This window comes from Lithobates pipiens, unplaced genomic scaffold (genome assembly GCF_037356315.1).
Source record: "Lithobates pipiens isolate NorthernLeopardFrog02 unplaced genomic scaffold, aLitPip1_a1.2 Scaffold_30, whole genome shotgun sequence".
NCBI classification, from domain to species: Eukaryota; Metazoa; Chordata; class Amphibia; order Anura; family Ranidae; genus Lithobates; species Lithobates pipiens.
In genome coordinates this window covers 10,721,293-10,748,218 of record NW_027507791.1, presented here as the reverse complement: position 1 = coordinate 10,748,218, position 26,926 = coordinate 10,721,293, and the positions used below count along the sequence as shown (strand labels likewise).

At 41.3% G+C, this 26,926-nt stretch overlaps 1 protein-coding gene across 1 annotated transcript; it reads left to right on the top strand.

Moving 5' to 3' along the window:
• The first annotated feature begins 835 nt into the window (after window positions 1-835).
• Window positions 836-23,123, top strand: HSP90AA1 (heat shock protein 90 alpha family class A member 1). The gene is made up of 11 exons (XM_077463692.1): window positions 836-1,103; window positions 2,012-2,159; window positions 6,599-6,965; window positions 9,310-9,443; window positions 11,771-12,085; window positions 13,795-13,960; window positions 17,191-17,381; window positions 17,937-18,084; window positions 18,193-18,461; window positions 19,666-19,999; window positions 21,570-23,123. The coding sequence occupies exons 2-11, from the start codon at window positions 2,013-2,015 to the stop codon at window positions 21,677-21,679; spliced, it is 2,181 nt and encodes a 726-aa protein (XP_077319818.1). The 5' UTR covers window positions 836-1,103; window position 2,012; the 3' UTR covers window positions 21,680-23,123.
• The last annotated feature ends 3,803 nt before the right edge of the window (window positions 23,124-26,926 follow it).

Sequence of the window (26,926 nt, the reverse complement as noted above, 5' to 3'; positions counted from 1 at the left end):
GGGCGCGCTCCCGTGATACAGCCGGCGGCTATAGCCGCTCGCTGTATCACACTGCCCCGCCCCCTGGCGCTCCGCGTCAGTGGATGTGATTGACAGCAGCTCGAGCCAATGGCTGCGCTGCTTTCCATCCATCCACTCCAGCCAATCAGCAGCCAGGCTGAACGGTGAAAAGGACGTCGGGGGACGAGCGTGGGACTTTCGTGGGGTGAGGTAAGTAAAACGGGGAGGCTGGGGGGCGCAGGCACTATCAGATGTTTTTTCACCTTAATGCATAGAATTATTTACCTTTACAACCCTTTTAATATTGGCTTTTAAAATGTACAAATGCAGAAATTTTGAATTTGCATGAAAGGTTTTGCATTAGGAAACACTTTCTGATAGATAAAAAGTGCATTTTATATACAACTATATAGATCAGACCAAAATGAGGGACAAATGAGGAGGAAAGAGGGACAGAGGGACATTGCTCCAAATCAGAGACAGTCCCTCCAAATCAGGGACAGTTGGGAGCGATGTGTGACCTATTGATTGTGGATGCAATGCTTTGCAGGCTCAAAGGCAAAAAAATAATAAATGCAAATGTTTTCAGTTTGCAATATATATATATTTTTTTTTCCAAAGTTGGAATTCTCCTTTCATGAAAACTTCAGGACACAACTATGAGCACATGGTGGCACATGGTAGACATCTGCAGCAGCTATTAATATCCCATCCCGGGTGTCCCAACACATGCACTCCTTTTTGACATCCGACACCCCCCCTAGAAGCTTCTCGCTCCTTCTAGCTCAGTAGGAAAGACTCTTCCAGAATCAACTGTCACTGCTATAAAAGAGGACTGGGACAGCTGCCGCTGTAGTCACCCCAGAAGAATGCAAGACAGAAGCACAAAAGAGCACAGCTCATCCTACTACTACTGCTAGAGGGATACAAAGAAGATACATAGAGGGATACAAAAAAGACACAAAGAGGAATACAGAGGAGCTCGCTACGCTAAACGAAACATAAAGCTATAGAAGGCGACAAATTGTTGTCGAGGGGCAAGGTCCAATCTGACGCTGAACCAACTATAGTGCAGAGACCTAGGCTAACTACCTACAGACCAGGTATGTAGAGCTGCCAAGAAAGGGGCAGTATTTATGGCACAGGACTGGGCTAAGGGGTGGGCAGGAGGGAATGTCGCCTTGGGTGATTCGGCGTGGAAGGTTGTGCAAAAAGGGCGAGAGCTGCAAACTATTCTGCTAAAGTAGTAAACTCGTGGTTGGTGGGAAACGGGGGAGAGGGGATGTTTGGGGTAATTCACAAGAATACAATATATCAATGGCACTACTGATTTTGAGGGACTGTCCCTGATTTGGAGCAATGTCTCTCACTCCTCCTCATTTGTCCCTCATTTTGGTCTGATCCACATAGTTGTATATAAAATGCACTTTTTATCCATCAAAAAGTATTTTCCAGAATTAAACCTTTCATCTCTACATTGTAAAGTGTTGCGAAAACTGTTGCCGCTATATAAATCGTGAATAATAATAATAATCTGATTTCTAAATTGCTGCATTTGTAAATTCCACAAGCCAATATAAAGGAATAGTAGTGGTAAAAAAAAAAAAAAAAAAGCACGTGTGGGTTTAACCAATCTTGTTTTTTTTTTTGTACAATTCTCCTTTAAGGGGGCGTGGTAAGGGGTGTGTCCTATGCCTGCTGATAGGTGTCCCTCATTCCCATCTCAAAAAGTTGGGAGGTATGCACTACCCAAAAGTCCCTAATCATCCATAGTGCTTGATGTGCAATATACCAGCCACTATATAATGTTATGTCTATTTATTTATTTATTTATTTATTTATTTATTTTTTTAAGAAAGATTTTAAATAAAGCTTGTTGATTTTAATAATTAATTTTTTTGGTTTATACACTATTGCCTCTAAAGTCCCAAGGAAAATGCTTGTGTTTATTTTGTAGCTTTTAGACCAGGAAAATGCCATATAATATCGCCTTATTGCTCCTTGTTCTTAGGATGCCTGAAGAACATCGACCAATGGAGGAAGAGGTGGAGACCTTCGCTTTCCAGGCTGAGATCGCTCAGCTGATGTCACTGATCATCAACACTTTCTATTCTAACAAAGAGATCTTTTTACGAGAGATCATCTCCAACTCATCCGATGTAAGTTCATTACATAAATAGAATACAGTGGAACCTTGGTTAACGAGTAACGCGGTTAACAAACATTTTGAAAGATGAGCAACTTTTTTAAAAAAAGATCCTGACTTGGTTTGCGAGTGTTGTCTTCCAAAATAAGCAGAATTCAAGCCAATGTGGTGTGCAGTACCACATTTGGCCAGAGGTGCGGGGGCGCCAGTGACACTCGGAGCGGTTCAGAGACGTTTGGAAATACTTAGAATCACTTGGAAACACTCAGAAATAATCTGTTTCCGAGCCTTTCAGAGTGTTTCCGAGTTCAGCTGAGCTGTCCCTGAGTATTTCTGAGGCTCTCCGGCGCCCCCCCCCCCCTCTGGCCACATGTGGTGTTGCATGCAATACAAATCAATGCAGAACAAATTATCTTAGTTTCCATTGACTTCTATGGGAAAACTCGCTTTGATATGCTAGTGCTTTGGATTACAAGCATTCTCCTGGAACGGATTATGCTCGTAATCCAAGGTTCCACTGTACATGGATCATAACTACAGGGCAGAAGTTCCCTTCGAGTTTAGGCTCCATGCACACTGGATGTTAAAATAACATTATAAAAGCTTTGCACTAAGTCTATCAACGTTTTTGCACTAGCGTCTATTAGCGTTTTTTAGCATTTTTCCACGTTGGCATTTTTTTTTTTTCTTAATGGATCAAAAATGGTAAAAAACGCTGGTAAGCCATGTTTTTGAGTGTTTATCAATATTTATCAGCGTTTATGAGCGTTTGACAGTTTTTTGTAGTCAGAAAAACGACTTCTGAATTCGATTTTATGGCTTTAAAAAACAGCCCATAAACTCCACTGCTGATAAACATCCAAAAATGTCCATGTGTGCATAGACACATAAGATAACATAGAGGGGAGTTTATGGGCTGTTGAAAAACAATGACCAAAAATGGCCATTTATGAGCTTCAGTGTGCATAAGAGCCCATTCACACAGGGGCAACTCCTGATCCGACTTCAGGTCGCCCCTAGTCGCCTCAGGTCGGACAACATTTAAAAAGCAATGTAAGTGAATGAGAGCCGTCTTAATGCACACTACTGAAGTCGCTCCGACTTCAGAAAAGGTTCCTGTACTACTTCTATCCGACTTGTAGGCGACCGGTACCCATTGATTTCAATGGAGATCGCCTCCAAGTCGGATCTCCGTCTATACGGAGGCGACTTTGACAGAATTATTAGCTCTGAAGGGGTAACTCCACGGCAAATTTCTGAAAAAAATTTGGCGTGGGTTCCCCCTCCGAGAGCATACCAGGCCCTTAGGTCTGGTATGGATTCCAAGGGGAACCCCCTACGCCAAAAAAACGGCGTGGGGGTCCCCCCCAGATCCACACCAGACCCTTATCCGAGCACGCTACCCGGCCGGCCAGGAAAGGGGGTGGGGACGAGCGTGCGCCCCCCCCCTCCTGAGCCGTACCAGGCCGCGTGCCCTCAACATGGGGGGGGTGCCTTGGGGGAGGGGGGGCGTGCGGCCCCCCCCACCCCAAAGCACCTTGTCCCCATGTCGATGAGGACAAGGGCCTCTTCCCGACAACCCTGGCCGTTGGTTGTCGGGGTCTGCGGGCGGGGGGCTTATCGGAATCCGGGAGCCCCCTTTAATAAGGGGGCCCCCGGATACCGGCCCCCCACCCTATGTGAATGAGTATGGGGTACAATGTACCCCTACCCATTCACCTGTGGAAAAAAAGTACAAAAAAAAAACACAACACAGGGAAAAAATATTTTATTGCACAGCTCCGGGGGTCTTCCGTCTTCGGGGGTCTTCTCGCCGGACTCCTCCGCTATCTTCTTGTAGCTCTTTTGCTAGCGGAGGAGTCCGGCTTTCTTCCTCCACGCCGCCGGCCTCTTCTCCCGACTTCGGGGGTCTTGTCCCCCTCTTCGGTTCTTCTGCCGGGCCACCGCGCCTTCTTATAGCTCTTTTGCAGGCGGTGGCCCGGTCTTCTGTCGCCGCCGCCGCCGCCGCCTTCCGTTCTTCTTCTTCTTCTTCTTCTTCTTCTCCAGGAGATGTTGACACGACGCTCTCTCCGGCCACAATGCCAGGGACGCGCTCCGCTGCCACTTATATAGGGACAATGGGGCGGTGTCACATGGGTTGATGTCACATGGGTTGATGTCACATGGTAAGGGGGCGGGGTCACCATGTGACATCAACCCATGTGACCAACCCATGTGACATCAACCCATGTGACACCGCCCCATTGTCCCTATATAAGTGGCAGCGGAGCGCGTCCCTGGCATTGTGGCCGGAGAGAGCGTCGTGTCAACATCTCCTGGAGAAGAAGAAGAAGAAGAAGAAGAACGGAAGGCGGCGGCGGCGACAGAAGACCGGGCCACCACCTGCAAAAGAGCTATAAGAAGGCGCGGTGGCCCGGCAGAAGAACCGAAGAGGGGGACAAGACCCCCGAAGTCGGAAGAAGAGGCCGGCGGCGGGGAGGAAGAAAGCCGGACTCCTCCGCTAGCAAAAGAGCTACAAGAAGATAGCGGAGGAGTCCGGCGAGAAGACCCATTTTCGGGCAAATATCTCCTAAACCATATAGGTTTAGGAGATATTGCTTGGACCTACAGGTAAGCCTTAATCTAGGCTTACCTGTAGGTCAAAGTGGTTTTAAAGGGTTTACTTCCTCTTTAAAGTGTGTCTCTAGGTCTTAATCAATTGCTTTCCTACCTCACCACGAGGTATGTCATCTCCTCATTTGCATTGGCCCCTCCTCCTCCCCCCACTGCATTTTGGGACCCGTGTGTGTCCCAGAAGACGACGGGGCCATTCAGAAAGTGCAGCGCGGCTCGTGCATGCGCAGTAGGAAACCGGTTGTGAACCCAGAAGTGAAGGCTTCGCTGTCGGTTTCCCTTAGCTGCAATGCTGGCCGATTGGGGCCGACATCACGGGATCCCTGGACAGGTAAGTGTCCTTATATTAAAAGTCATCACCTACAGTATTTGTAGCTGCCGCCTTTAAAAAAAAAAAAAATTGAGGTTGGAACTCCGCTTTAACCACTTGCTGACTTTTTCTACAGGTAAGCTTACCTGTAGGTTAAAGTCAAAAATTGGACTATGCGACCGCTTTAAGAGCTTTGGGCAGAAGTGACATTTTTTTTCGAATTTACAATTTTTTTTTCGAAGTCATGAATTTACAAATTATTTCAAATTTATGAATTTATGAATATTCTGAAAAGTTCAATAAACAGGTTTTCGTTAATTTGGATATTTCTGAATGAATGAAAACCCATTTAACAAACTTTTCCGAATATTTGTAAATTCGTAAATTTGAAAAAATTCGTAAATTTGAAAAAATTCATAAATTCGTATATTTATAAATTCGAAATTTGAGAATACGAAAGGCCAAAAATTCAAAAATATGAAATAATAACTAACTAATAATAACTTAACTATTACTAACTATTAAATTATAGGTATTGGAATTTCCTTTCAAATTTGGCTGTTAGTGAACGTAACAAATACAAATTTATCTGAAGTTACGAATTATCAGAAAAAAAAGAATGCCATATCTAAACGAATGGAACGTAATGAGTTAATAATAATAAATAATAATAAAACCTTTTTTTGTATTATTATTTATTATGAATTCATTCCTGTTCCATTTGTTTAGATGCGACATGCGGTTATTTCGGTTATTTCAGATAATTCGTAACTTCAGATAAATTTGTATTTGTTACGTTCACTAACAGCCAAAGTTGAAAGGAAATTCCAATACCTATAATTTAATAGTTAGTAATAGTTAAGTTATTATTAGTTTGTTATTATTTCAGATTTTCGAATTTTCGTGTTTTCGCATTTTTGAATATACGAATTTCAGAATTTTTTCGAATTTTAAAATTTACAATTTTTTTTCGGAATTTCCATTTTTTTTTAGAATCGACGAATTTACAATTTTTTTTGAATTGCGATCATAGTGAATGAACCGAAAAACGAAAAAATAAAAATAACGAATAACACATTTTTCAGCAGTGCACATGTCTAAAAATCATGACCTTAATTCCCAGTTAAGCGGTCGGCAAGTGCGGCACCCAAAAGCAAACATGTATTATATTGCGTGGCTGGACGTGATGGTTGCATTCGTTTTTTTTTTTGTTTTTTTTTAGGCTTTCTTTCTTCTATTTTTTATCTGGTAATCTAGTCAGGAAGTCTGTTGTTTTTTCAAAAGACCAAGCTCACTTGCAGTTACAGGGATAGGTCACTGTGCTTTTCTATGCAGTGCAAGAAGATCATAGCTTCCTGAATAAGGAAGACCTAGGTAATCCCAGCATCTGATGTTGAGGCTCCATGATTGAAAGAACTGAAATCTCAGTAGGGCTGGGGAGGAAAGTGCTAGATAATGCTGGATGTCCTCAAGTAAGGAACATAGGTGGCCTCTGACTTGTTAATAACTCGACCTATAAAAACTTTCAGGCTCTGGATAAGATCCGCTATGAAAGCCTCATTGACCCCAGCAAGCTGGATTCCAGGAAAGATCTGAAGATTGACTTGATCCCCAACATATACGATAAAACCCTGACCATCATTGACACGGGGATCGGGATGACCAAAGCCGATCTCATCAACAACCTGGGCACCATTGCCAAATCCGGAACCAAGGCATTTATGGAGGCTCTGCAGGCCGGGGCGGACATCTCCATGATTGGTCAGTTCGGTGTGGGGTTCTACTCCGCTTATCTGGTCGCAGAGAAAGTGACGGTAATCACCAAACACAACGATGACGAGCAGTACATCTGGGAATCCTCGGCCGGAGGGTCCTTCACTGTCAAAGCGGATAACAGTAAGTGCTCTCTGGTGGCAATGCTATAATCCCTAACGACCAATCAGATTTGACCATACTATAGTCAGATCAGTAACCGATTTATTCTGATTTCATGCCCTGAGTTGCCTAAAGTGGCTGTGAACCTCAGACTAGACATGTGCGGTTTGTTTTGTTCCAAATTTAAATTTTCAATAGTAAAACAAATTTAAATGAATCCGAAATAACAAAACAATTTTTGGGACAAAATCTGAATCATTTTTTAATTCGAATTCAAATTGTTTTTTTTTATCTAAATAGAAATTTACAAAAAGAATAAAATAGAACAGGACATAAAGGAATAGAATAGAAAATAATGAAATAGAAAAGAAAGGAATATAATATAATAGAGTAAAACAGAACTGAATATAAAATAAAAGAGAAAAAATTGAATAGAAAAAAAAGGGATAGAATAGAAAATAATAGAATAGAAAATAAAAGAATAGAATATAATAGAGTAAAACAGGACAGCATATAAAATAAAAGAGAAAAAAATTGAATAGAAAATAAAGGGATAGAATAGAAAATAATAGAATAGAAAATAAAAGAATAGAATATAATAGAGTAAAACAGGACAGAATACAAAATAAAAGAGAAAAACTTCCAAAGAGAATAAAATAGAGTAGGAAATTAAGGAATAGAATATAAAATAATAGCAAATAAAAGAATATAATATAATAGAGTAAAACAGAAAATAAAATAAAAGAGAACAAATAAAATAGAAAATAAAAGGATAGAATAGAAAATAAAAGAACAGAATATAATAAAGTAAAATAGAACAGAATACAAAATAAAATAAAGGGATAGAATATAAAATAAAAGAATAGAATAGCAAAGAATATAGTAAACCAGAACAAAAAATAGTATAGAAACTAAAAGAACACAATAAAATAGAACAGAAAATAAAGGAATAGAATAGAATTAAAAATAGAATAGAATAAAATAGAATATAACCATCTTCTGAAATGTAAATTTCAAATATAATCAATTTGGATAGAATAGAAAAGAATAGAATCGAAAATAAAATAATATAATAAACAATAGAAAAGATTAGAAAATTAGGAAATTAGAAATTCAAATTTTGAATAGAATAAATTTGAATAGAATAGAAAAGAATAGAACAGAAAATAAAAGAATAGAATAGAAAAAAAAACAATGGAATAGAATTGAACAAAAAGATTATAACCACCTTCCAAAATTAGAATTTCAAATGGAATTCAATATGAAGGGAATCCGATTCAATCCATTTTAATTTTCTGAATTCCGCCAAATTCAGAACATTTTAATCAATTTGAATTAGAATAAACTAAATGAATTCCGAAAACGAATGGAACTAATTTAACTAAACAAATTTATGTAAATACAGAATCAAAACTAAACAAATATTTTCGTTCTGTATATGTCTACCTCAGACATGAAATATGAACAAAGCATATCCTTCTATAGTGTGTACTTGTCTCAATCCAGAGCACTAAGTGTTTTTTTTGTTTGCTGCTTCTTTCCTCTGCTATCACCAGAGCAATTTCTGACAAATTTTCCTGACACCAAAAGAAAAATGGTGACGAGAGGGACCTCCCGCACACAGCCTGTGATTGGCAGCCTCAGCTCTGTTCCTGTGTGCTGTGTGAAGTGGAGGGGGGGGTGTGTCCCTTCCCTCACCTCCAATCAGCTCTCAGAGCTTTCCTCACTGAGCTCTGCAGAATGTAACTTCAGGTATCTGCCCCTTTTCTGAATTGTCAGACAAAATTTATAAATTCTGGACTTTGAATGGCCGTACAGAAAAAAAGACTGACGATAAACAGATACAACTTATGTAGGAGCATTTGTTGTATCCCTTCCCTCCAATCAGCTCTCACTGAGCTCCGCAGGGTGTAACCTGAGCTCCCCGCCCCCTGCTTTCTAAAATCTCAGACAAGCTGTAAAAAAATTCTAAACCTGGGGCAGCTGTAGAGGAGAGAGGCCCCGCAGATAAACAGGTACAACGTATGTAGTAGGATTTGTTGTGTCCCTTTCCTCCAATCAGGGATCCAATCTAAATCCTGCATAAGTGTGTGTACATTCGTTCTGTGGGAATGGGGGGCTACATTGAAAGTTATTATGTTATTTTCTCTCCAGGTTAAATGCTTCCCACACCTACAGGATAAAGTGAATCAGGAAAATACTGCACTGTGGCCACTAGATGGAGCTGATGATCATACAAAATTAATTAATTTCCTACGATCGTCAGCTCCATCTAGTGGCCACAATGCAGTATTTTTCTTGATCACTTCTTTTATATCTGTTGTCAGGTGAAGGGCAATGAGTTTGTAATGTTTTGTTTCGTTAGGTGACCCCATCGGGCGTGGTACAAAAGTTATTCTGCATCTGAAGGAAGACCAGACTGAGTACTTGGAGGAAAAGAGGATTAAGGAAGTTGTGAAGAAACATTCGCAGTTCATTGGCTATCCCATTACTTTATATGTAAGTATCTCATGTACCAAAATGCTTTGATTGCTCTGTTCAAAACGCCATGTGTACGGCCAGCTGTGTATATCAATCAATGTTGGGAGGAAATTCTGTGAGTTATTCCATAGAGCTATTTGTCCTGCAAAGCTGTATGTACATTCGTTTTTATATGAATGGGGACAAATTTGAATGTTATTAGGTTATGTGTGCCTCCGGTTGAAGGCTTTTCATACCTAGAGGAGCGAATAAATCTGGAAAATATTGTATTGTGGCCACTGGGTGGCGCTGATGATCATATGAAATTAATATTTATTTGACCCCTTCCCACCACTGCCTCCCAGCCCTTTAAAAGGTTCAAAATGCCGGGAAGTGGGCATTCCGATCACGTGACCGCTGTGATTGGCAGTCACTAAAGCTCCCAATTGCAAGTATGCAGTGGGAGCTTTCCGGTACCCGCCAGTTGCTGCACTAGGAGGCCGCATATATGCGTACGGCCGCCGGGAAGTGGTTATGATTGTCAGCTCCATCTAGTGACCATAACATGGTATTTTTCTGCTTCTCTCTATGAAAAACATTCAACCTGCAGAGAAAACAGCCTAATCGTAGATATGTGCAGAAAGAAAGAAAATAGTTTTGTTTCAATGCATTATTTACATAAATTACTTTTGTTAAATTTGTTTTCGGAATTCGTTTTGTTTATTCGAATTGAGTTCAATTTGACCGAAGTCAGAAAATTAGACTTGATTTGAATTCCATTCGAATTGCCTTCGAATAAAATTCCATTCGAAATTGAACTTAATCTATTTGAAATTCTGGAAGATAGTTATATTCTTTTAGATTCCATTCTATTCTATTGTTTTTTCTATTCAATTTTTTAATTTTCTATTCTATTCTCTTCTATTATATTGTTTTCTATTCTATTCTAATGTTTATTCTTTTCTATTGTATCCTTTTTTATACTGTTCAAATTTGAATTTATTGAAATGCAAATTTCAGAAGAAGGTCATATTCTTTCTATTTTATTCTATTCCATTCTTTTTTATTATTGTATTCTTTACTATATTTTACTATATTACTATTTTTTCTATTCTATTGTTTTCTATTCTATTCAAATTTAGTCTATTTAAAATTTGAAATTCAGAATATGTTTATATGTAAAGAGATTACTATGCGCTACCATGTAAGAGAGAGGATTAGGTTTCAGCAGCTGCTCACATTGATACAATGTGTCCCCACATTAAATGAATATTTGGAAATTCTAGCGCCACATCATCTAGAATTTCAGAAGATGGTTATATTCTTTCTATTTTATTCTATTCTATTTTTATTCTATTCCTTTATTTTCTATTCTATTTTATTATGTTTTTTTTTATTTACTATTTTATTTTGTTCTTTTTTTTTTCTATTCAATCCCTTTATTTTCTATTCTGTTTTTTTCTATTCTTTTCATCTCTATTCTCTTCTGTTTTACCCTATTATATTTTATTCTTTTTTTTTTATTCCTTTATTTTCTATTCTAATTTATTCTCTTCAGAAATTCAAATTTGATTCAAAAACTATTTGAATTTTATTAAGGATTAGGTTTCAGCAGCTGCTCACATTGGTACAATGTGTCCCCACATTAAATAAAAAATATTTGGAAATTCTGGCGCCACATCATCTAGAATTTCAGAAGATGGTTATATTCTTTCTATTTTATTCTATTCAATTTTTTATTCTATTCTATTCCTTTATTTTCTATTCTATTTTATTACGTTCTTTTATTTTCTATTTTATTTTGTTCTGTTTTACTCTATTCTTTTTTTTTCTCTATTCAATCCCTTTATTTTCTATTCATTTTTTTTTCTATTCTTTTCAAATCTATTCTCTTCTGTTTTACCCTATTATATTATATTCTTTTATTTTCTATTCCTTTATTTTCTATACTAATTTATTCTCTTCGGAAATTCAAATTTGATTCGAAAATTATTCAAATTTGATTAGAAAAATATTTTAACTTGATTCGAAAACTATTTGAATTCAAATTTCATCTAAAATTTTGTTTAGTTATTTGGGATTTGTTTAAATACGTTACTATTGTAATTCGGAGATTCGGATACATCCAAATTTACGAATAGCGAAAAATTTGTCAGAATTTAAATTCGTAACAAAATTAACTGCAAATTTCTACCTAGCGGTGTTTGATTTTGCCCCATGCGCACAGATCGAATGTACATACAGTTTCGCAGGACGAATAGCTCTGCAAATTTTCTTTATCAATGCACCCCATTGCCAGTTATGTCTGCGGCCAAATAAGGTTTTTCAGAATTATCCTTTTAATGAGATTCATTTTTGGCCCGCAGGTAGAGAAGCAGCGAGAGAAGGAAATCAGTGACGATGAAGCTGAAGAGGAAACTGTAGAAAACAAAGCAGAAGAAAAAGACAGCAACACAGAAAAGCCAAAGATTGAGGATGTGGGGTCCGACGAGGAGGAGGACACCAAGGCCGAAGGCAAGAGGAAGAAGACCAAGAAGATCAAAGAGAAGTACATTGACGAGGAGGAGCTGAACAAGACCAAACCCATCTGGACCCGCAACCCGGACGATATCAGCAACGAGGAGTATGGAGAGTTCTACAAGAGCCTCTCCAACGACTGGGAGGACCACCTGGCTGTGAAAGTAAGAGACCAAGTGTTAATTCCATAACAGGACCCATGGGGCACTGAGGAGTTGTTGATCAGTTCTGGTTGGTTATTCTGGGTTACTGAACTTTGCACACTGTCCTTTGCCTTGCTGAAGAATTATTATTATCTTGTATGCATACAGTGCCACCATAGCTTGTGTCATATTCAACAGAGCAGTGGCCTCCAAACTGCGGCCCTTTACTTGTTTTTACATCGCCCCTGAAGGCACTTTTTTTTCCCCACTGATACAAGACACTATTCCCCCCCACTGACACCAACAATGGGGCATAATTCCTGCTACTGATATCAGTCATGGGGCACCATTTCTCTCATTGATGGTAGCAATGGAGCACTATTCTTCCCACTGACACCAACGATGCGGCACTATTCCCCCCACAGACACCAACACTAGGGCACTATTCCTCCCACTGACACCAACAATGGGACACTATTCCTCCACAGACACCAACACTAGGACACTATTCCTCCCACTGACACCAACAATGGGGGCACTATTTGTCCCATGCCATCAACAATGGTGCACTATTTGTCCCACTGACTCCAATGATGGGGTAATATTTGCCCCACTGACACCAATGAAGGGGCACTATTCTCCCCCACTGACACCAAAGCTGGTGCCTTATTCCTCCCACTGACACCAAGGCTGGGGCACTATTCTCCCCCACTGACACCAAGGCTGGGGCACTATTCCTCCCACTGACACCAAGGCTGGGGCACTATTCCTCACACTGACACCAAGGCTGGGGCACTATTTGTCCCACTGACACCAATGATGGGGCACTATTCCCCCACAGACACCAACACTAGGGCACTATTCCTCCCACTGACACCAACAATGGGGCACTATTTGTCCCATTGACACCAACAATGGCGCACTATTAGTCCCACTGACACCAATGATAGGGCACTATTTGCGCCACTGACACCAATGAAGGGGCACTATTTGTCCCACTGAGGTCAACGGTGGGGCACTATTTCTCTCCGTAATACCAAAGATACATTGCTTACTCCCACTGATGCCAGGACAATATCTTCTCCCAATGGTCACATTCCGGCCTCCATAATCTGAAGTCCAAGTCTGAATGACAGTAAACTGGCCGACCTTTGCAATGAAACCGACTTGGCGACCTTTACAATGAAATATATAATGAGGGCTTTTTTTTCTCGAAGAATAGGTGCAGGTACACTCTTCACTCTTAATTACCTCTGGGTACCATCCCTTGTCTCCGCCCGCTATCCACATCCTAGTACCACTCCTCTTAGTGAATACAGAGTCAAGTATCATTTTGTGGCATTAAGTAATTTGTATGGAATTGAGTAATGATAATAGACCCCACCAGCAACAATAGATCCTTCCCAGCAACAATACACTCTTCCCCAGGAACTAAATACACCCGTCGGCAACAATTGATCGCCACCGGCAACAAAGACCCCTGCTGGCAACAATAGGTCCCCCAGCAGCCAGCATCAATATACCACAAAAAGTGGATTCCCCCCAACAACATAACCTAAGAGCAAAAGATTCCCAACTAGTAACAATAGATTCCCCCCTGCAACTGTAGATCCCTCCAGCAACAATTGACACTCCATTCTGGGCAGCTTTATTGCATTCACTTGGTCCATGCTCAATATATGAGCCCTGGCCTTTATCCATTACTGACGTGCCTTACTGTCATTTCACAGCATTTCTCCGTTGAGGGTCAGCTTGAATTCCGGGCTCTCCTCTTCGTGCCCAGACGGGCATCCTTCGACTTGTTTGAGAACAAGAGGAAGAAGAATAACATCAAGTTGTATGTGCGTAGAGTGTTCATCATGGACAACTGTGAGGACCTCATTCCAGAATTTCTGAGTAAGTCACATGTTTCATGTTCCTTCCTCCGTGATATGACTGCAAGTGGGTCAGGCTGTTCCTGTTTACCCAGAACATATTTTGTTAATGTTTCCAGAAATTGTTCAATACTCAAGGAACCCCTTGCAACCTCTGGAGGAACCCAGGGCAACCTCTGTAAAAACCCCTATCGACCTCTGGAGGAACCCATGTCAACCTCTGGAGGGACCCCTAGGAACCTCTGGAGGAACCCGTGACAACCTCTGGAAGAACCTTTGGTTTCCATGGAACTATGGTTGAGAAACCCTGACCTAGAAGTGTTGGGTGTTCACCCACCTTTGTTTATGTCAGCTCCTCCTATTACATTCTACATGTAAAATAAATACAAATTCAGCAGGCATGTGGGAGCCCATTTTAATAGGTATTGAAGGTGTGCAGACCTGGGAACTCAGCTCAGAGATCTCACTCTTCCACTCATCATCCAATGACCAGTCTAGGGTAATTGTTTTTTTCTGGTATTTATTGGTATAAGTTGGATAGGAGAAGGGATTAGTGGGATAATGCAACTTGAACTATGCACAGACGAGGACTACTCTCACCTGACCCCATTAAATTGAGACGGAGAGCAGATTCACTACTGGACCACACTATAGTTGTGTGGGAAGATGAGTTCTCTGGCAGCAGACTCAATGCACCACTTTTCTTTAGGACATTCACTGGTATTCCCTTTGGCTGACACCCATCTACTGACTTCACTAGCCTGAAGGGATGGCCCTCACAGAACAGGCCCCCTGGACGCAGATCTGTACTTACAGTAACCAGGAACAGATCATTCTTGATGTGTCTCACTCCTAGTCAGCTCTACAGGACATCTGGGCTGCAGCTTCTGCAGTTCCAGCCCTCAGGTCGACCACCTGAGGCTGCATGGCAGCCTGTACAGAGGAGCGGCAGCAGCCCCCTCCCTCCGGGACCCCGCTTTCCAGCCTTAGACCCTTAACACATGTGCCCTAGGCATTTATATACAGTCACCCAGCATGTCTTGAGGCACCTGCTTCTGCCAATAGCCAGGGCTGTAACTACACCTTTTGCTCACATTTGTCAGGTTTCCTCCCACTGTCCAATATGCCTCGTCCTATTGGACCAGTGTGAAACAGACAGACAACATGAGCAGCATCTGAGCACAATGAGCAGATGCTGTCAATGGATCACTTCTCCCTGGAAGGGCAGAGAACACCTAAATGTACCTAATATCCTCCATGGTAGGCAGGGAAACCCAAAAACTATGCTCTCTCTCTCTCTCTCTCTCTAGCACCTACCTAGGAGGGCGCTTCACCTCCCTTACTCTATCCAAAATCAAAAAAAGCTTTTGCATCTAGTTGTATTTAATATAAAATTGTGGTTAAAAAGAGGTATAAAGGGTCAGAACCTATATAGGTTTTCAGGTGACTAGTGATAGGTAAAGTGACAGTGCTGTGCCCTGCCAAGGTGTGAAAAGAGTTTTGTACCACCCAGGGTTCTCATCCAGGCATTTTGAGGGCCCCAGGATGCTTGTTTCATACAGAGGAAATTTGATTTTCATGTTGCTCAGAGATTGTTAAAACCAGGCCTGGAGTTTAGAGATTCTGTAGAAACTTGGGAGGATGAAGTCTTTAAGTTAATTTTGCACTCCTGTGACCCGTTTTCAGCTGACAGCGGGCCAAAGCCTGCTGTCGGCTGACGTCACAGAGCCGGTTAAGGCTTGGGAAAGATCGTGACCATATGGCTACCATTGGGCTACTGAAGCAGCCCAGTGAGAGGGTGGCAAATAGGAGGGAGGAGCTGAGCCCTTGACGTCACTCAACCACTGCGATCCATGTGGAGTGGTGACTGAGCAGACGTAGAGTTTATACTGGTGTTTTTTTATATGATTATCTTAGACGTGACACTTAGCTGAATCCCAGGAGTGGAGGAAGGAGATTGTGGTGTGATTATAATCAGTGCCCATTACAGTCATCCTTGAGATGAACGGGGTTTTTCAGCTGGTGGCGACGTGCAATTTTGGGTGTTATTAACAGTTTGAGGACGGAAGAACACAGTGGTGGAATAGACACGTTTTATAGACTTGTATTTATTTATATTTTTTATTTATATCTATTTTTATTTGGCTATTAAGGATTTATTCTAAATACAGATTTAAGGATACAGTAGTGCCGCACTATATAGGTTAATAAATGATCGAGATCCGCCCACTTGCCTGGACTAGCACCAGGCTTAGGCTCTCAGTAAGCCGCTGAGAGCCTGAGCCGGATGCTCCTACCCCCTCCACGGCCAAGCACTCCAGTGAGCGCGGGGAGGGGGGGTAGATGGAGCTTTCTTTTGGTGGTATTTACTCACCATGGGCTTTTTATATTTTTCTAAACAAACAAAAAAATACCTAAAATGTTTTATTATTATTATTAGTTAGAAACTTTTGCAAATAACATAAATCATTTTTCTTCTTTATTGATATGCAACAATGAAGCTGCACTGATGGACACTGATAGGTGGCACTGTTGGGCATTAATTGGCACTTATAATCAAGGCACTGATGACAGACTTGCTGGTTAACAGATCTCCTTTCCTCCCACAGACACAGCGTGGGGGGAAACAACTGCCAGTAACCGGCAAGTCTATTTACATGTGATCAGCTATGATTGGACACAGCTGATCACATGGTAAAGAGTCGCTGTTATTGGCACTTTACCCCAATCTGTGATCAGCTGTGTCTGCCTTCCCAGGACTGGAATGTAGCCATCTTTTGGCTATAGTACGGTCGGGAAGTGGGTAAACTTTGTTTTAATAAAAGTCGGCAAGAAAAGCCTTCAAGAGTCCATGCACACTGGCTTAAAAAATGCTGCATCTAGAGGACTGTAGCATTTTGCCCGTAGAAGCAGCTAACGTTAGCCTATGTGTCCACGCACATTAGGATGTTTAGAGGCATATTTTACGCTCAGCTTTTAGTGGCAGAAAAAAACCCTTCAGGTTTATGGTTTTTAGAGCAGTTTTATGGCAGAAAAAAATGCTGAACGCTCCTAAATGCTCCTAAACGCCTATACAAAAATGCTCTAATTGACTGTCTTTTTCTGCCAAAAGCACTGGCGTTTTTTTTAAGTCCACTGTGCATGGACTCTAAAACGATTTAGGTAAGTGTCTGCATTCTAAAGCTTTACCATTTAAAGTCACAGTACACTATTGCTCAGTTGAGAAGCATCTGATCCTCTTTTGTCCCGCAGACTTCATCAAAGGTGTGGTGGACTCTGAAGATCTTCCGCTGAATATTTCCCGTGAGACATTGCAGCAGAGTAAAATTCTCAAAGTTATCCGAAAGAACTTGGTGAAAAAGTGTCTGGAACTCTTCACAGAGATGGCTGAGGACAAAGAGAACTATAAAAAGTTCTATGAGCAGTTCTCCAAGAATATAAAGGTCAGAGAAGAGTAGAGAAGAAAGGGGACTTTGCTCACACCAACCAATCATATTCAGGGCTTTAATTTATCAATCATGTTAGCTAATTAAAGTATATGAATGTACCCTTTTATGTCCATTCTTATATCTTTATGAGTCATTCTTAAAGTAGAAATATAGGCAAAACTTTTTTTTTCCATTTTGGATAGTGTACGGGGGGCCAGAATATTGTACATCTATAGGGATACAGAGGCTTTTATTTTATTAACTACTCCGAGTCCTGAATCTTTAGATGTCTGGGTCCAGTATCAGCCAACAAAAAAGGAAATTTGAATTGGTACAGTCTCCATTGAGGTTTTCAGCAGAGGCCTTTGAGAATAGAAGGAGCAAGGAAAGCTTTGTATTTTCCAACTTGCTTGATTTGTCTGAAATAATTACAGCTAAAATTGGCAAAGATCAAGACTGGAAAATACAGTGGCCTTATGAATAGCTCTTTGATCAACTATCAACAATCAACTATCATCGATCCTTGTTCAACTATCATCAATAAAAATCCATTGCTTTCTATTTTTTCAGCTTGGGATTCATGAGGACACTCAAAACCGCAAGAAGCTTTCCGAACTGTTGCGCTATCACACCTCAGCTTCGGGAGATGAGATGATTTCACTAGCAGACTATGTATCACGAATGAAGGAGAACCAGAAACATATCTACTACATCACAGGTAGGCCCTGATCTCCTAATATTAGTTCTTCCCAGGGTCTAGGCTTTTCAGAGATGCCTTGTGTGCTTCATAATTCTTTATCTTCTCTTCATCCTTGTCTAAATGCAGGTGAGACAAGGGATCAAGTAACCCATTCAGCCTTTGTGGAAAGGCTCCGTAAACATGGCCTTGAGGTCCTCTACATGACAGAGCCCATTGATGAGTACTGCGTACAGCAGCTGAAGGAGTTTGATGGCAAAACTTTGCTGTCTGTTACTAAAGAAGGCCTGGAGCTTCCAGAGGATGAAGAGGAGAAGAAAAAGAAGGAAGAGATCACATCCAAATTTGAAGGTCTGCTCAAAGTCATGAAGGACATCCTGGACAAGAAGGTTGAGAAGGTGAGTTTGCCTTTGTGTCACAGAAGAAATTTTCCGTGATTAGGCAAACATTTGGCCGTTCTTATCTTTGGTACTATTACCACTTTCTGACGGCAATACATATATTTTAGTTGTGGTTTGAAAGTGGTTTACTGGGATCATGGCTGAAGGTATCAGCCATAACCCTGGTATTGTTTTTTTCAACTAGCGGCTGGCTTTCTTTTGAAAACATTCCGAGTGGCTCACACCGGTGTATCTCAGGCTTACAGTTTCCACCGACGTATCTCAGGCTTACAGTTTCCACCGGCTTGCCTGAGGAATGATCCATCAGTGAGGCGATAAAAGGTTAGATCGTCTTTGATCGCCTCTATGGCCTTAGAGGACTGGAGCAACAACATGATGTTACTTCCAGTCCAGGGTAAACTATTTTTTTTTTAAAGCAAAAGTTTTTTTTTTTTTTTTGCTTTTAAAGGTAAAGGAGAAATCTGTTTTTTTTTTTTTTTTACCCCAGATCTCTCCATAAAGAGGTAATACAAATAAAAGTGATTAAAAAATAAATAAAAAATTAACGGGACGGTGTAAAAATTAAAATAAATAAGAATTTTTTTTTTTTTTTTAAAGAGCTGCATCCCTCCGTGCTCGTGCGCATAAGCTATTGCAAGTCACACGTGCATATATAAACGGTGTTCGCACCACACATGTGAGGTATCACCGCAAGCGTTACAAGAGCAATAATTCTAGTGTTAGCCCTCCTCTGAAACTCTAAACAGGTAACCTGTAAAGATGTTAAAGTGTTGCCTATGCCTAGATTTTTAAGTACTGTAGTTTGTTGCCATTCCATGAGCAATGCGCAATTTTAAAGCGAGACATTTTAGGCATCCATTTGCTCGGCATAACATCATCTTTCATATTATACAAAAATAATGGGGTATATGTTGTGTTTTCTTTTTAAATCATTATAAAAAAATTTTTTAATGCCTTTGAAAAGTCACTGCGCAAATATCGTATGACAAAATATTGCAAATGATCGCCATTTTATTACCTAGGATCTATGCTAAAAAAATATATAATGTTTGAGGGTTATAAGTAATATATAATGTTTGGGGGTTATAAGGTTATAAGTGTAAACAAAATGTGCCTAGTCTTCGAATGGAATTTCCAAAGTTTTTAATTGAGAATCTCAAGCTTTTTTCATATGTATTTCATATACATTTGTGGTCTCCAGGTGGTGATCTCCAACAGACTGGTGGAATCTCCATGCTGCATAGTGACCAGCACCTATGGATGGACAGCCAACATGGAACGTATCATGAAGGCTCAGGCCCTCAGAGACAACTCCACGATGGGTTACATGTCAGCCAAGAAACATCTTGAAATCAACTGTGATCACCCAATCATTGAAAATCTGAGGCAGAAGGCTGAGGTTGACAACAATGACAAATCTGTGAAGGATCTGGTGAATCTACTATATGAAACTGCCCTGCTGTCCTCTGGCTTTACCTTGGAGGACCCCCAAACACATGCTAACCGCATCTACAGAATGATCAAGCTTGGATTAGGTGAGTGGCCCCTTATACAACAACATATCATGTGAGGAGGAGAGCTGCCATCTAGATAAAGGAAGGCCCGTAGACGTGGTGTATCTGGATTTTGCAAAAGCATTTGACACAGTTCCCCATAAACATTTACTGTACAAAGTAAGGTCCGTTGGCATGGACCTTAGGTTGAGTACATGGATTGAAACTGGCTACAAGGGAGAGTTTGGAGGATGATGATAAATGGGAAGTACTCGGAATGGTCAGGGCTGGGTAGTGGGGTCTCCCCAGAGTTCTGTGCTGGGACCAATCCTATTTAATTTGTTCATAAATTACCTGGAGGATGGGGTAAACAGTTCGTTCTCTGTATTTGCGATGCTAAACTAAGCAGGGCAAAAACTTCTCTGCAGGATGTGGAAACCTTGCAAGTAGATCTGAACAAATTAATGGGGTGGGCAACTACATGGCAAATGAGGTTTATTGTGGAAAAATGTAAAATAATGAATTTGGGTGGCAAAAATATGACTGCAATCTATACACTGGGGAGAGAACCTCTGGGGGGAATCAAGGATGGAAAAGGACCTGGGGGTCCTAGTATGTGATAGGCTCAGCAATGGCATGCAATTCCAAGCTGCTGCTAACAAAGCAAACAGAATATTGGCATGCATTAAAAAGGGGATCAACTCCAAAGATAAAACGATAATTCTAAAGCTCTACAAGACTCTGGTCCAGCTGCACCTGGAATACACTGTCCAGTTCTGGGCACCAGTCCTCAGGAAGGATGTACTGGAAATGGAGCGAGTACAGAGGAGGGCAACAAAACTAATAAAGAGTCTGGAGAACGTTAGTTATAAAGAAAGGTTACGAGCACTGAACTTATTCTCTCTGGAGAAGAGACACTTGAGAGGGGATTTGATTTCAATTTACAAATACTGAACTGGTGACCCCACAATAGGAATAAAACTTTTCCGCGGAAGGGAGTTTAATAAGAGACAAGGCCACTCATTAAAATTAGAAGAAAAGAGGTTTAACCTTATACTGTGTAGAGGTTTCTTTACTGTAAGAGCGGTAAGGATGTGGAATTCCCTTCTACAGGCGGCGGTCTCAGCGGGGGGGCATCAATAGTTTCAAAAAACTATTAGATAAGCTCCTGAACGACCACAACATACATGGATATACAATGTAATACTGACATATAATCACACACATAGGTTGGACTTGATGAACTTGTGTCTTTTTTCAACCTCACCTACTATGTAACGATATGTATATGTAACTATATTATATACAACATATCATAGAACATAGCATGTGGTGAACAGGTGATCTGAGCAGTAGTGGGAGGCTGTAGCTATCAAAACTTTAAATAGTATGTAGGGTTGCCACCTCATCCCTTTAAACCCGAACACGTATGAATTACACAGGTTATGTGGCTAATTCAATGCACACAAGGCACCAAGTAAGTTTAATTACCACCTTAACCAGCCAGAGAACCTGTGTAATTGATATGTTCGGGTTTAAGGGGATGAGACAACCCTAATAGTATGGGTAACTGGACTTTGGAGGCTCACGGACCTTTACTTTCTTTGTACAGGTATTGACGAAGATGACATCACTCAGGAGGAAATCACAAGCCCGGTTATAGAAGACATGCCGCCACTAGAGGGCGAAGATGATTCATCCAGGATGGAAGAAGTAGACTAAAGAGCAGAACTGTGCACACCGTGTACAGTTTTCCTAATTTCTGTACAGTACCCTATTTACAGAATAGGATATTTATTACTCGACATAAGGATAAAGAGCTTTAATGTGTATTTTTTGAGACCTCAAAGTCATTTTGGGTGGGTTTTTTATACTGCTTTGTATTAAAAAAACGCAGCACTCGGATATCTCAAAGTGCAGTTTGGTGATTTTGGCAGAACACCATGTCTCCAACATGTTGGCTTATTATATAAGCTCTCTTGTTATTTTGCTATTTTTTTTTTTTTTTTAAGATAAAAATTATTTTGGTAATAAAAGAAGGTTTGTGCATCAACTTTCTGCCCTGTTTATTTTTAATTCCAGAATGTTGAGAGAAAAAAATTCCAGATCAGCTAAATTAATTAATTTCAACAAATGTAGATTCTTACCATGTTATGTTCTGTAGGTTTAAAAATAATAACAGTGCACTTGCCAAAACTGAATACTGACGCCCTGTACACACGAGCGGAATGTCTGACAGAAAAAGTCAGACGGAAGCTTTTCATCGTATATTCCGATCGTGTGTATGCCTCATCAGACTTTTTTTTTTTTGAAAATTCTGACGGACCTAGAAATGGAACATGTTCAAAATATTTCAGACGGAACCAATTCCTATCGGGAAAATCGCTTGTCTGTATGCTGTTCCGATGGACCAAAAACAACGCATGCTCTGAAGCAAGTACGAGACAGAAGCTATTGGCTACTGGCTATTGAACTTCCCTTTTCTAGTCCCGTCGTATGTGCTTTACGTCACCGCATTCTTGACGATGGTGTGATCGCATGTACGCAAGACAGTTTCAGTGGAATTCCGTCGGACCTCCGTCGGAAAAACCTTCAGAGTTTATTCTGACGGGAAAACCAGTCGTGTGTACAGGGCATTAGTGGGAGGCTGTACTTACCGTAATGACAAGATCATTCCTGGTGTTGTAATAAGAACTCCCCCAGCACCCCAGGGATGCATAGTGTCTTTGGTGAGAGGTTATATTGTAAACTAAAGTCTAATATTGTCTTATAAAGGAGAGAAGTAGAAACAGAGGTGGGTGGCGGTGGGGAAGAGAAGAAGACTCCATCTGCCCTCCACCACTCCCCTATGGAGGACACCCCACCTCGTCCAGCCAAGGCCTCCACATTCTCTCGAACTTCCTATAATTGCCTTGCCTAATATATGCCACTCTCTCACTCCAAAATATTGAGTTGATTGTCCCCTGTGCTGTTTTTTTCTTTTCTTACCCCTAGGGGCAAGAAAGGGAGAAAGAGGGAAGTTAAAGTAATAACAGTTTTTATGAAATGTAAGGCACCATATAATGTTTTATGATGTTTTATTTTTTTTACTACTTGAGAAATAATAAAAAAGTCCAAAATCATAACTGGAGTCGAAATGTAAAATTAAAATTCTGAATTGTTTCAACCTGTTTCTTTACATTCTGTATACATTTCATCACCATAAATACCTTAAAATCATTACATAGAACCCCATCTGCATCCATTTCCTTTATGCCTGTGTCTACATTCCATTTGGCTCTCTCAAAATTATCCTTTGTAGTCACACATCCAAATGCACTGACAACAGAGAGGGTAAGTGATGAGGAAAGTGAAAGATCACATTCCCAGCATCCCTTAAGACAAGTACGTTCCCCCCTGTTGACCACTGGATAGTGCAGAATTTAGCTGTGCTGGGCTAATCAGTTGCTGTTCCACGAGCAGATCTAATAGGATTGAATCAGTGGCCGGCAGACTGCATCACTAAAGTCTACACACCATGAAATGTTCAGCAACCTCCCTTGAACATACATATCTAAATGGTGCTCCGGGATATGTTCTTTCACTTTTGCAATAAGCAGGAAGTTGATGTATCACAAGAGCCAAGCAGCAGCAATGGATCTGCACTTTCATATCACTGTAAGTGGTGACACCACCGCACCATTGTCTGTCACCCTACAACCATCAGCCAATCGGCTGGAGGCACTGTTTGGTTATTTTGACAGTTGGTACTAGCGACTGTTCGAATACTGTACAGTAGCCCTGCAGAGGAAATTTGTACATCCATTTGTGTATGGTGGAATCTGCTAGATTTAATTTGTTCAGACCACAGCCTAACTGAAAGAAATCTTCTAGTGATTGGCCAGCTTTACAATAAGAGCCTGGATATTACTTCAACCCTTTAGGATCTTTTAGCTCTTTAGGGCTCATTCACTATCAATGTTAACTTGTGCTTTTCTGCCCTTTATAAATCACTAGGGCCCATAGAAAACAGTTGTGTAGAACCCTCCTAGGGTAGGATCCTAGGCAAATTTCCATTTTGACTCCTTTTGTACTTATCTTCTGTCTTATTATCTGTTATATTAATTAATAACAATTCATACAGAAGAATGGAGAAGAAAGGAATTGTACAAGCATCTTCATCAGTATGACAACCTTTACCTAAAGATCAGTTCACTTTATGGGCTCTTTCACACGGGGCAGATCCGCTTGCTCAGCGGGGATCGCTCCGTTGATCCCTGCTGAGCAGGAAGATGACAGGTCCAGTTCTGCACACTGTGCAGAAAAGAGGTGCTGCAGGAGCATAGCTGGGAACTTGCTGGGTTTTGGCCGGAGATTCCTGTTGCTTATTTCACATAACAGGTCAGGGGAAGACTATCAGAAAGGAGAGCATGGTGTAGGTATGCTGCCAATGGCAATCAAGACAGAGGACGCTGATCTAGGCTTCTTGGATCAGAGACCCACAGACTGTGGGAGCCAATCAGAGTGATGGAGATAGGAGATACAAAAGTGAGTGCAGCCTATCAGGAACTGATAAAACTGACAAACTGCCATTTTTACCCCCTTCTTCATCATTATCATTATCATCATTATCATCTTTGCACTCAGGTGCCACACAGGAACAGAGTGGAGCATCAATGATAGTGTGCTGTGAACTGGGTGTCTGTGTCTGTATTGTGTTATTCTAATGCACTACCCCTTCCCCAGTAATTTTAGGTTTAGCGAGGGTTGCTACCTGTCCGGGATTCACCCGGACAGTTTGGGTTTGGAATCATGTGTTCGGGTTACAGACCACCAGCAACCCGGACACATTATCCAGACCAGACTATGGCTTCCCAGCAGGGTTTCTGGCTGCCTTTGTGTAAGCCAAGAGTGTCTGTTACACTCTCTTTCACACTGCCCAAAGCCAGCATTAACAATTACCCCTCCCCCCACACAGACGGAAGAGGAGAGAGGGCTTGATCTGCTCCTCTTCCTCCTGCCCCTCCACCTCTGTGTCTGCCCACACTTCAATCCCTGGCGCTGTGCCTCAGAAAAGGAAAGTGGGGGCCAGAAATTTGAAGTCCAGCAGCCTCAGCTACATCTGGATGAGAGGTGCTGACTGCCAAGGGGTGAGTGAGCTGACCTCCCATCCCTGCCTGTGACTGAAGTCTCCCCCCTTCCTCTGAGTGAGTACACTAAAGTAAATCAGGGTTCTCAGAGCACCCCTTACATCAGAGTTCCCCTTTACACCAGAGGCTACAGTGTTCCCCCTTAGATCAGGGTTCCCAGAGCATCCCTTATGTCAGAGTCCCCAGAGTTCTCCCTTACATCAGAGTCTGCAGCAAATTCCCCCCCCCCCCCTTACAGTGTAAGGGAAATCCGTGAGTTCAGATGTAAAAGAGGAGCTCTGTGGACTCTGATGTAAAGGGGGACTCTTGTGATTAACTTAATTTGATTAGAAATGTTATTTAATTGCAAAATATATGTATACTTTATACAATAAACAAAAATTTTGCTGTGCGCCGCTAAAGTGTTCAGGTTTGACTTGAAGAAAAGGTGGCAATCCACTATTTAGCCATTTACCAAAGTTCACAGGTATGTGCAGGGGACAGCTCAAGTTTTTAGGTGAGTATTGCAGCCTAAGCTGGGGACACCTAATGGTGGAGAGGCAGTACACCAAGGGACAGCCTGGGACTGTAGGTAAGTAATGTACAGTATTAGGGCAGCACAGTGGCTAAGTAGTTACCACTTCTGCCTAGAATCTCTAGAGTCATTGGTTTGAATCCCAACTATGGCACTACCTACATGGAGTTTGCATGTTCTCCCTGTGCCTGTGTGGGTTTCCTCCAGGTATGCCAGTTCCCTCCTCAACTACATGGCCCGTTGTTCCACCACTTCAACATTTCTAGGATTCTCTCAAAATACACTCAGCCTGTGGGGCACTGCAACACCCTCATCAGGACTAGGTTCTAGTCTAGGAATATTAAGCCACGGAGATCAAAGTTTTTCATATTTAGTAGGTCGACCTCTATGTTGATAGCTGTACCTTTCCAAATGGAGCGTGGTTCCCATATGAGTCACCCACATTTTGACTGATGAAAGTCCAGCCCGGTAGAATGACCTTCCTAGCCTGAAATAGGGCCCTTGAGAAAGCCAGTCTTTAGTCTTTAGGACCACTTTAAGTGACTCTATCATGAGCAAAGTATGGCGGGTGCCATTGTTGACCTCCACTTTTTAGCTACCTAGCTGCTGTGCCACTATTTTGTTCTCAATTTTTATTGAGTCTCTGGCCCAGAACAAGTAAGGAATTTTGATAGTTTTGGTAAACAGTCTTCCTAAAATGCTCATCCTGAAGTTTTCTAGGTCTACCTCCAACCGATTAAAATTGGTATCTTTAATTTTTACCGCCGCTAAACAAACCCTGGCAAAGGCATGGAAATCTGGTATCCTGAGGTCAAGCAATCCTCAGGTCAAGCAAAAAATCTTATGGTACCCGTTCAACAAAAAGCTAGCAGCCATTTTACATGATAAACTAAAAAAAAAAGTTAAAAAATTTGGAGCTCTTGGATCGATAATTATTTAGGGGGAAATGACAATGACCCAATACGGTCAATTTAATACGGTCAATTTAAAGTGGCGCTACACACAAAAGGGGAAGCTCCACTTGTTTGCACCCCCCCTTCCACTGCTACATTTGGGACTTTTTTGGGGGGAACTTCACTCCCCCACTTCCTGCTCAGATGGCAACAAGGTCCGGCCTATTCACCCCCCCCCCCCCCCCACACACACACAAACACAGATCCCAGAAGAGTGTGGAACCATTCAGAAAATGTAGCGTGACTCGCGCACGCACAGTAGGAAACTGGCTGTGAAGCCAGAAGGCTTCACTGCCGGTTTCCCTTACCTAAAATGCCCAACGCCTGCACCTGAAGCCGATTGAAGAATCGGATTGGGTGCTGACATCGCTGG

Coding starts and splice junctions, on each gene's coding strand:
- HSP90AA1 (XM_077463692.1), top strand. CDS start 2,013: ATGCCTGAAGAACATCGACCAATGGAGGAAGAGGTGGAGACCTTCGCT. Junction 2,160..6,598: donor TCATCTCCAACTCATCCGAT/GTAAGTTCATTA, acceptor AAAAACTTTCAG/GCTCTGGATAAGATCCGCTA. Junction 20,000..21,569: donor AATGATCAAGCTTGGATTAG/GTGAGTGGCCCC, acceptor TTCTTTGTACAG/GTATTGACGAAGATGACATC.